Source organism: Sinocyclocheilus grahami, unplaced genomic scaffold, assembly GCF_001515645.1.
Source record: "Sinocyclocheilus grahami isolate Dianchi unplaced genomic scaffold, SAMN03320097.WGS_v1.1 scaffold1060.1, whole genome shotgun sequence".
Lineage (NCBI taxonomy): Eukaryota > Metazoa > Chordata > Actinopteri > Cypriniformes > Cyprinidae > Sinocyclocheilus > Sinocyclocheilus grahami.
Genome location: NW_015506239.1, coordinates 96,428 through 107,525, shown reverse-complemented (window position 1 = coordinate 107,525; position 11,098 = coordinate 96,428). Strand labels below are relative to the sequence as shown.

Sequence of the window (11,098 nt, the reverse complement as noted above, 5' to 3'; positions counted from 1 at the left end):
TTTTTTTCTTTTTTTCCCCACTGTATATATATATATATATATATATATATATATATATATATATATATATATATATATATAAAGAAGACCGGGGCTAGTTGTCACATTTTTACTCCAGTGAGTTTTCCCAGATTATTTATGTATTTATTTATTTTAAAGCGATATGCCTTCTCTGTAAGCAATATTCTCTGTAAACACATCACAAATTGTGGCTACAAACAAGTAAGAAGTCTTGCCAAAAAAAAAAAGACTAGTTGTCACATTGGAACCTGCCATTAGTAAGGTTCATTATTCCACTTATTTGGACACACACACACACACACACTCACACACACACACACACACATACACACACACACACAAGAAAGAAAAAAAAGTCAGACCAGTCAGAATCAAGTAGGCTATTGCATAGATGTAATAAGATATAATAAAACATGTAATAAAGCAGCCAATTAAAGACTTTTAAACAAGTCGAACAATTAATAAAACCGTACAAAGGCAAAATACCAAACATTTGTAACTTGTGCTACCTTATTCCTGTGCTGACATATAAAATAAATATCTTTGTCCAAAGAACATAATTCAAACTTTAATTTATATTCTACCTTTATTATACAATATCTGACTGAAAAACTTATATGAGGGCCAAAAACTCCCTTTGTTGTTTTCTTCAGTTACAAGTTGCTTTGGATAAAAGTGTCTGCTAAATAAATAAATGTAGTGTAAATGTAAAATTAATTTTGATGAAAAAGGATAAAAACATCCAGCTCAACTCTGGATACAGCTAAATGTGGGGGTGGGGGATCAATGCAGTCTGTGAAGGTACTCACAAATAAATGGTGGCCATGGAGAAAAGTATGCTGTCTGACTTTAAAATGATGACTCTAAAACCATGCTGAAGACATAACATGATATTTCCAGTGTCATGTAATCTAAAGAAAATAGTGCCAGGTGAGTTAATGCCTCAATTTGCCTCATTTGATAGAGGTCAAACCCCTAAATAACAAAAAAGAGCAAAATGGCTCTCGTGGCCCGATTTCAGTTAAATTAGATGTGAAAAACTGACACTGAGCGAAAAACTATACCTTAAGGAATAACAAGCTAACAGGAGATTGCTCTTGAAGCTTCATTTGGAGAGGCCATGGCTGCTATTAGCAGGCAGCTGTGCGGGAGGCCGGGTAGAACATCTCATTATGCGAACACGAATCTTCCACTGCTGAAGAGAGCATCCTTTCCACTTGTTCCACTCCCACATAGTCATGGAGAGGCCCCGAAGGCCACATTCAAAGCCATCGCATTAGATCACTTGCAGGCATAGCACATCGGATTGATAGCACAGAGGCTTGATGTGCTTCAAGTGGCTGCCCATTGGACAGTAAGCCAATTGCATTTACGGTGAGGCAATCGGCCAAAGCGGCCCTCAGCGGAGAAGCGATGCAGAAGCTCTTGCAGTTCAACTGTAGAGACGAGGGGATCAAGCCGGCAATCTTTGTGCTTTCCAAGGGGCCTCTGAATATTTGCATTTGTGCACAACAGAGAATACACAGTGATTCTCTTCTTCCAGAAACAATCAGGGACAAATATGGTCTGATGACAAGCATCGAAATGGTCTGATGCGCGCTTATCAGGAGACAGACCGTTTGAAAAGGACCACTGGCTAATTGCCATTGTTCTGGAACAGAGCTTTGATTATTGGGCTAAATTGTGGCGACCTCAAGGAAGATTTATTCTGTCAGTATCGCCAAGGCCTTGATTGTTTCTTTTCTCCCAAGTTATTTTCTTTCTAATAAATTGATTGCAAAACCACAGCATCAAGCATTATGATTGCAGCCTCCTTTCACAATAACTTATGATTAAAACCAGTATGAATTTTAATAATGAGACAAGTCTGTTGGGTGTCGTACCTGTGGGTATACAGAGCACACAGTAGACACCTGCATATTTAGTATCAAAGAAAAGAACCTTCTAATTATACAGATCTTCATTAACACAGAAGTCTTGGTACAAACAATCATACCTGAACAACATCCTTCTGAGGTTACAGTAGATGTTTCAAGACTCTGTAAAAATAAAAAAGGATTTAGAGGACAACAACAACAAAAAAAACTTTTTGAGACACACTCTTAAAAGTAAAGGTTCCTACCCTAGCAAAAAGTAATATTTTAAAATACATTGATTTCATACTAAGTATAGTTCAAATCTATTAACATATTTACTGACATATCGCTCAACCCTTACTCATAAAAAATAAAAAAACTTTAATTGGAGTACTACTTGTGCACAATGCACATTTCTTAATATTAAGCCTAAATGTGTTTTAATGCCACTATTGATGAGGATTGTATGACCTTTGAATAATATCAGTCTTTAAATGCAAGATATTTCAAGTGTACCAGAAGTATACTTGCAATAGTTCTACATTAGCAAAATCAAATATACTTCAGCTCTACTTCTGCACAATTAAAGTGCAAAGATTAGTTGTTTCAATTTAGCAGACTTTTAAGTAAACCGGTTTCCTATATATCAAAAGTACAATTGCAGGGTATTTAAGTACATAAATATGTAAATGTATTTGTAGTATACTTGGCATGCAACAAATGTGTTTCAAATACTTTTTAGTATATTTATTTTTCACTAGGGTATACTTTTTGCAGAGATTTGGTTCCCCAAATAATCTTTCAGTGAACAGTTCCTAACAGAACCGTTATTTTCTTACTGAGAAGAATATTTAATTAATTAGAAGAACCTATGTCCACTGTAAAGAAGCTTTTGTGCAGTGGAAAGGTTCTAGGAATGTTAATGGTTCTTCATGGAACCACAGATGCCAATGAAGAATCTTTATTTTTTTAAAGTGTAGAGAAATCAACATTAATATGGCATAATGTGAATTCTGAAGGGGGAAAAAAAATGTCACAACCCACCCCATGTACTTTGACAGCAACATTTAGGGATAAGCTGTAGATTTCAAAACAACTTGCAATAATTTGCAGCAGATAAATGTGGAAAATGTATATCAAAGTTAAAGATTAATAGTGCAAACAACAGTGGATTACAAAGTAAAATATGTGACAGCCATCCCCATTCTCTCCTAATTGGGTTTTACCAGTGGGATTAGGAAACATGAGGAGGAAAAACCCTACAAGGGCATTCATCAGTTTGAAAATTTATTTTCATATAAAAAGACACTCTATGAAAACAGTAGAGGACTACTTTGTACAATCTTATGTATAAAAAACCTAAACGGTGCAAGGAGGATTCTCTGTGATAGCCATCTTCTTTAGCTAATGGGATTGTGTGTGCTGGCAGGGGGAGGATCCAAAAGTTTCAAACAGCTCAAGTCATGAAGAATCAGGAAATCCAAGCAAACATTTTCAATCTTCAATACATCCACACTCAACTGTTCATTTTCCTACGTGACGATCATCCTCCTCACAATGCACATATTCAAAATACATGTCTCATAAATTGTATGTGACTGTAAAGCCATTCTCAAGATTTTTTTTTTCCTTTTTTAAAGAGCAATACATAAATCTGTTCAAAACATAGTTAGTTTAGTGGGATTCTGGAGTGTAATTCTCCAGCTTCAATAAGTACGACTCTGTAAACATCTATGAAAAACCCAACACTCATATACAGAGACGGAAATTGAGTGGAACGACAAAATGTTGAAACAGTCGATGGCTGCATCAGACAAAAGAGCAACAAAAACAAAACAGGCACTGTAAATGAAGCAGTTGCGTGGTTGCGAACTCTATAACTAAAATAGTCAAATCACCTGTGGGATTTATCATACTGATCTTTCAAGTCAAGGTTACAGTTCCCTCACTTCCTTTCACCAAATCCTTTATCTAAAGTCCAAACATTCCATATTTTTAAATTCGTATTATAAACATTTAGTTCCGGTCCTCAAATTTGATTGGCCTGTGTTCCAAGAGTGCTATACAGTCCAGCTGGCTTTGTACTGTTCCAGTTTTTGTATCTTGGCCTTCTTTAGGAATTCATTTCATTAGTGGGGGAAAAAAGGTAAAATTTTGTCAGAAAGAAAACTTCTTGTTTACTGAACTGTTAAAAGCAGTATCACAAACACACTACAGTACTGAATATCAGTCGAACAGCACTCTTGATTACGCAATATTTCTTTTCCCAAATATGAGAGTAATATTCAGTCTTTCTTGACTGCGGATGAGAAGGGAGACGAAAAACTAGTTTTAATTGCTATGGTGGTTTGGAGATATATTTCATGGGGACGAGGCAGCCCATGTTCCCCATTAGAGCAGATTACTTGCAAAGGTTGAAATGGCATGCTCTAGTCTTGCCATCTGTGCCTATATGATATGCTGACTTCAGGGATCTTTTTGAACAGATGAAATTTGCGCCAAGTAAGAAAATGTCAGGACAAATCGTTATTCCCCCAAGATAATTACCACACCTCTCTCTTCCTCGTTCGCCCTCTCGGTCTCGCTTTCCAAGTCTCCATGTGGAGTTACATCAGCCAACACAACTAATGAACGGGTTATAAAGAGAAGCGGGTTAGCAAAGATGCCCTCTGCAGTCTGCTTAGCATTAAGCCAACTGTCAAACTCCACAGTCGAAGTACAGAAATAAATCCAAATCAATTCAGGATGACTGGTTAAGTCACTGGTTTTCAAATGAAAACATCACAAAGAACTACTTTTTGCAAGAGCAGACATGTAGCACAATATTAAGATGGAGAGCAAATGTGGAAACTTAGCAGCACCTTTGTGTTGGTTCAAAATGGAAACGTTCTCAGCTGGAAGTGTCTCTTACTGGATAAGCCCATTCTGGAACACCAAAGCTTCTTATGACTGGAATGTGGATTATTTTGGTTGTTTTGTGTAAGATGGAGCAAATATGCTTCCCTGGTGTGAACGAACGCAAATTTGACAGTAAATCGCACATACTGTATAGCACAATTATTTCTGTCAAGCATTTTGAAAAACTTAAAACACAATCACACAGCGGTATGACCTACTTTCGCCCATAAAATGATACCTGAAGTTTAGGTATATATAAAAGGAATTCATTTCATTAGTGGGGGAAAAAAGGTAAAATTTTGTCAGAAAGAAAACTTCTTGTTTACTGAACTGTTAAAAGCAGTATCACAAACACACTACAGTACTGAATATCAGTCGAACAGCACTCTTGATTACGCAATATTTCTTTTCCCAAATATGAGAGTAATATTCAGTCTTTCTTGACTGCGGATGAGAAGGGAGACGAAAAACTAGTTTTAATTGCTATGGTCGTTTGGAGATATTTCATGAGGACGAGGCAGCCCGTGTTCCCCATTAGTGCAGATTACTTGCAAAGGTTGAAATGGCATGCTCTAGTCTTGCCATCTGTGCTTATATAATATGCTGACTTCAGGGATCTTTGAGCAGATGAAATTTGCGCCAAGTAAGAAAATGTCAGGACAAATCGTTATTCCCCCAAGATAATTACCACACCTCTCTCTCCCTCATTTGCCCTCTCGTTCTCGCTTTCCGAGTCTCCATGTGGAGTTACATCAGCCAACACAACTAATGAATGGGTTATAAAGAGAAGCAGGTTAGCAAAGATGACCTCTGCGGTCTGCTTAGCATTACGCCAACTGTCAAACTCCACAGTCGAAGTGCAGAAATAAATCGGAATCAGAGTCACTGGGTTTCAAATGAAAACATCACAAAGCACTACTTTTTTTGCAAGAGCAGAAATGTAGCACAATATTAAGATGGAGAAAAAATGCGGAAACTTATCACTACCTTTGTGTTGGTTCAAAATGGAAACGTTCTCAGCTGGAAGTGTCTCTTACTGGATAAGCCCATTCTGGAACACCAAAGCTTCTTATGACTGGAATGTGGATTATTTTGGTTGTTTTGTGTAAGATGGAGCAAATATGCTTCCCTGGTGTGAACGAACGCAAATTTGACAGTAAATCGCACATACTGTATAGCACAATTATTTCTGTCAAGCATTTTGAAAAACTTAAAACACAATCACACAGCGGTATGACCTACTTTCGCCCATAAAATGATACCTGAAGTTTAGGTATATATAAAAAAAAAACATTTAGAAAATAAAATAAAAAGATGGACAAGCATTCTAAATAAAATAATAGAAAAAAGCATGTAAGTACAGTACACCTGATGCAGAGGGAAAAAAGCAGAGAATGGCACATATTAATGAATACTTTCAAAACTTACCCTCCCTCTTCCCCGAAAAACAAAGCAAGAAAAAGGGAAACTGAACTTGAATCATCCAAGGAATGAGAAGACAGAAAGGAGGAAAAAAACCCTAAGGGGTTATTAAACTGTGTGCGAATCATCAGTATTGATTTTTTGTTGTTGTTCCTCTATAAAAAGAAGGGTGCAGAAATATTATTTTTTAAATTCCCAAATCATCAAACAGGAGAAAGAGAATCCTTTCAGGAGTAAAATCAAGACATTTCAGAAACAGTTTGTTAAATGTTTTTTTTTACCATACTCTCCTGGCCCCACTCTTTCATTTAATGTCTCTGTGTGAAAATATAGAATAGAGCACTCTTCATCTCTGGTCTGTCCTCACACCTGTAAACAAGTACAGAATCCTTTAGAACACGTCTTGCTGAAGATCACTGACAGCGTGAGTGCGTAAGAGGGTTTAGTTGTCTCTCAGTTTGTTGTAGGTGTGTGTTCTCTTCACACTTCAGTCTGGAAGTCTCCGTCGGATGTGTCAGGTGTGTTGGCGGAGCATGTGTCCCAGGGTTTGCTGCGTAACTCCAGTCTGTCCTTATGTTCGCTGGAGCCACATGTCTGCTCAGGGGTCATGGTCTTAAAGCTGTCCCAGGATCGCTGGTCATCTGTGGTGGACTTGTCCTGAATATGCACATACACAGAAGAAAATTCTAATTAAAATTAAAACCAGAGCATAAACGCTGATTACCTCCTTTAACCTCAACCATTCTCTGACAAAAAAGTGTCCCTGCTGAAAAACCGGGTTAGGCTGGTTTTAACTAGTCATCCAGCCTGGTCATAGCAGGCTGGTTTTAGAGGCGTTTTGACCACTTTTTTTAGCTGGTCAGGCTGGTCTTAGCTGGAACAACCAGCTAAAACCAGCTTGGCCAGGCTGGGAGCCAGATAAAGCCAGCTACTTCCATCTTAAACCAGCTAAGACCAGCCAACCAGTTTAGGATAGTAAGCCTAATTTCAAAAACTTTATTCCCAGGACCCAAATATGTACAGTTATCATGATAATGTTTTTTTAAAAATGTATTTATTTTTATTACAGTGGTGGTGGTTAACCATAAGTTATATAGACTATTGTTCAAAATTTTTATTTTATTACTATTAAGTATTTAATATAAACCAATACTTATATTCAGCAAGGATGCATTAGATTAATTAACAGTTACAGCGAAGACTTATAATTCTATAGATTTTTTCTATTTCAAATAAATGCTGTTCCTTTGAACTTTCTATTTATCAAAGAATCCTTAAAAATAAATAATTAAATTAAGCAGCTAAACTGTTTTCAACATTGGTTGAATATTACAATAAATATTACAAATATAAAACATGAACAAAAAAAAAACGATATAATAATAAAATATACTATGTACACTTATTCACACTACATACACATTTGGGGTTAGCCACCACTACAATAACAAAAACAATACATGTATTTTAATTTTACAGTGCTATAACAATATCACTCTTATCTACAGTATTCTGGCAGAAACCATCACTACCATGGTCATTTTTAAACATGCAAAGAGCATCATAAGACTGAAAAACAACATTTTATCTCATCTGTAACGTGACTAATGAAAATGTGCTTGGGCATTTGTAATTCGCATTAATGTGCCTGAATGCACGTTTCAACAGCAGCATAAAGACTAAATTGCCTTATAGTCTTGCTACATTACGACTTGTCTATACAACATATGGAGCGACCAACTCGTCGGCATTAGTGGTGGTCTGTGCTGTGTTTTAATGCCCGGCTACTCCAGGTGCTCATTACTTCAGATGGCCAGAACACATACACTCTCCTTCCCATTGAGGCTAATGGTGTATCCTACAGCTATACGGCCTCTTAATGGTAGGTAAATTGCATTATACAGTAGGGGCAGATTAATCTAATCACAGAGAGACTGGGGCAATATGAGGTTGGGATTGTAGGAATATAAAAAAATTGAGAACCAGGCCACTCGAAGGGGCTCTGTTGAGACCTCACAAATTTATCTTGCAGTTCCCCTCCTCTCAAATCTATTCCCAGCTTCCCCGAAAATGAGATGTATGAACCTGCATATTTCGAAACGTTTGAGGCGATCAATTACAGGGTTGCTGTCGGCTCCCCCTCAGCTCAAACGCCCGCTGATTGCATGTGTGACCGATCGGGGAGATTGGAAAACCCCATGTAAATGACTCGTCTGAGGTGTGACTGAGAATAAGTTTCTCTGCCTTCCTCTTGTTCGTGAGTGTTTGTAAAGGGGGAGGCCTAAACTAACGCTGTGTGGGCGGGTTTGCCGGTTACCATGGAAATGGAAAAATTAACACAGACACAAACACACATATACACGCTAAACTCACACATGCACATTACGACAATATTTAGAGAAGAGAGCAAACTGGACATCTTTTCTTTTGGCTCTCATTCACAACCTAAATAAATAAATAAATCTGAGTTTGTAGGCTCATGTAAGCAAATTTCCGTCCACAAGGGGGCGATAGCAGCCTGATTATAATACACCCAATGTAACAATGTAACAATTTGCACGCTAAACGCTGAAGAAGGAACATTTTGTCAAGCAGAAGTGTTGTTAATGCCGAAGAGAGGCCCAACTTTATTTCTAAGAGAATGCTAACGCGATTGTGCTGCTCTTGCGTATTTCCTTTCCCCTCCATCTCTCTTCCTCCCGATCGCTTCGCTCCCAACAACCCTCCTTCACTTCCTCTAGCTTTCTCCATCTCTCCTTGTCAGGCCTTTTCTACTTACACTCGAAGAATTCTTTTCACCTCCGGCAGACGAAACGCTCCATCGCTTTTCCCTCTGTTGCGATAAAAATGAGGATGGGAGGAAAGAAAAATAAAGAGACAGAGAGAAAGACAGGCAGAGCGAGAGAGTGAAAGAGAGAAAAGGAGGGGGATCACAGTCACTGAACATGTCTGGGGGGAAGCGATGCTTGTTTGAATTTTTGTTACCTTGATGGAGGAGTCTATGGATTCAATTTTGGAGGCAAGTGCACTCCCTTCCTCCATATTTATTTTGCACAAAGACAGACAGAGACAACTTAAACGGCTACAGCACTATGCTCAAGAGAGGCGACTGCTAACGTCAGCATATATGAACCACATCTGGTTCAATGTCTGTATTGAAACACTGCAGTAGAGGAAGAACTTAGCACTGCATGCTAAAGAGAAGGCAATTCTGTGATGATTTGGAGGAAAAATGTACATGGAGACATAAACTCTGTATTTAAACCTGCTGCCTACCATCTAAGGCAGCATGCTAACTAAAACAGAACCGTATGAGTGATCTTTGAACTGCTGTATACAGTATAACTCTGAAGTGACTTAGCATGTTGCTAAGAAATAGCATGTTGCTAAAATAGCTAATCTGAAATAGATTGAACATTTCAGTGTCAAATTAAGTATATTTATAATTTTCTTTTTCTTTTGACTCCATCTGCAATTTTGGATACATTTTTCTTTAGCATTTTAACATTGCTAAGCTAACATCACAATAAAATAGCTAATTTAAACCAGATTGGACAAATTTTTTTTAAATATTGAATTTATACTGTATTTTTCTTGACTCCATTATTTTGGATACATTTTGGTATTTTAACATGTTGCTAAGCTAACAATTTATAATTTTATTTATAATAATTTAACAACAATAGCTCATTTGAAGATTCAACTATTTTTGGTCAATGCCTTTCAGTACTGAAAATATTTTTAAAATAAACTAATTATTTTGGATACAATTTAGCATTTTAACATGTTGCTGTGCTAACAACACATTATAATATTATATAATATATACTATACATTTTGTATAATATATATATATATATATATTATATTATATTATATTGTATTTTATTGTATATTATAAGTAATTTTTTAGTAACGACTTTTGCCAAGATATTTGCCCCAAATTTCAGTCTGGAGTCAGAGCCAGTCTACAGTTTTGGGTAGAGCTGATTTTAAAAATCTTGTACTGTATGATGGGCATATACTGCAGATTTTACTCTATTAAGGCCATGTCCACACGTACACGGGTATTTTTTATAAACTGAGTTTTTCCTCCCGTTTTTTTTTAAAATCTCCGTCCAAATGTAAACGCAAACGCATGCTTTGAAGCACTGTCAAGAGCATGCCAAACCAACAGGTGGCGATATAATCTCAACCCTAAAGCCATGTTGGCCAATCAGAAGCCTGAAAAAGTTTCCAGTAGGTGGAGATAACAGCGCAGGCTCCGACGTTACAAGCCAAAAACTCCCGTTTCGTTGTCTACACGATAACACTGCAACCGGAGTTTTTGAAAATCTTCACCCTGGCAGGCATTTTCAAAAATGTTCGGTTTCAGTGACCTGGCGCTGCGTTTGCGTGTGGACGAACGGCCAAACCACGTAGAAAAAGCTGTGGTTTTAAAAATAACCGCGTTCGTGTGGACAGGGCCTAATTGGAGGTCATTTAATTAACCTCTATTAATTGGAGGTCATTTAGTACATGAGGCCCAGTCTTTCTCTGTAAACATTTTCAAAGTTTAAGACGACTGCTGTTTTGAAATCTGTTCAGATTCTGGAAGTTGTGCATTTCAGCCATAAGATACATTTCACTGTGCTTACAATTATGAGATTGATGTCTTGCTTCGCAAAGGATATGTATCATGCTGCCTCAGAAATTATCCAAAATGAGAAATATTAGGAGGCAGGATAATGTAGCTGCTTACCATTTGATTTAGATTTCACATCAGGAGTGCCCCCAAAATCCCCTTAAAATGCTGTCTTGGTAGGCAGCTCACTACATTTTTGAAAAGAGCTATTCTGTCTTTACTCATTTTGTAGCTAGTCCCTATAGAGGATTCTCATAGATTTTAACAATGGATGCCA

General features: G+C 37.3%; 1 protein-coding gene across 7 annotated transcripts in view; it reads right to left on the bottom strand.

Annotated features, from left to right (window-relative positions):
• Positions 1–5,774: 5,774 nt before the first annotated feature.
• LOC107566222 (adhesion G protein-coupled receptor B2-like) overlaps positions 5,775–11,098 on the bottom strand; it is an 83,711-nt gene continuing 78,387 nt past the window's right edge. For 2 of the 7 annotated variants that reach the window (XM_016251604.1, XM_016251607.1), the window contains 2 exons: positions 8,977–9,030; positions 5,775–6,854 (listed from right to left, as the gene is read on the bottom strand). In XM_016251604.1, the coding sequence (XP_016107090.1) occupies positions 6,678–6,854; positions 8,977–9,030 (231 nt within the window). In that variant the 3' untranslated portion in view covers positions 5,775–6,677. Of the gene's footprint in view, positions 6,855–8,976; positions 9,031–11,098 lie in introns of those variants that run through there. The other 5 variants (XM_016251599.1, XM_016251606.1, XM_016251602.1 and 2 more) reach the window with 4 other exon arrangements.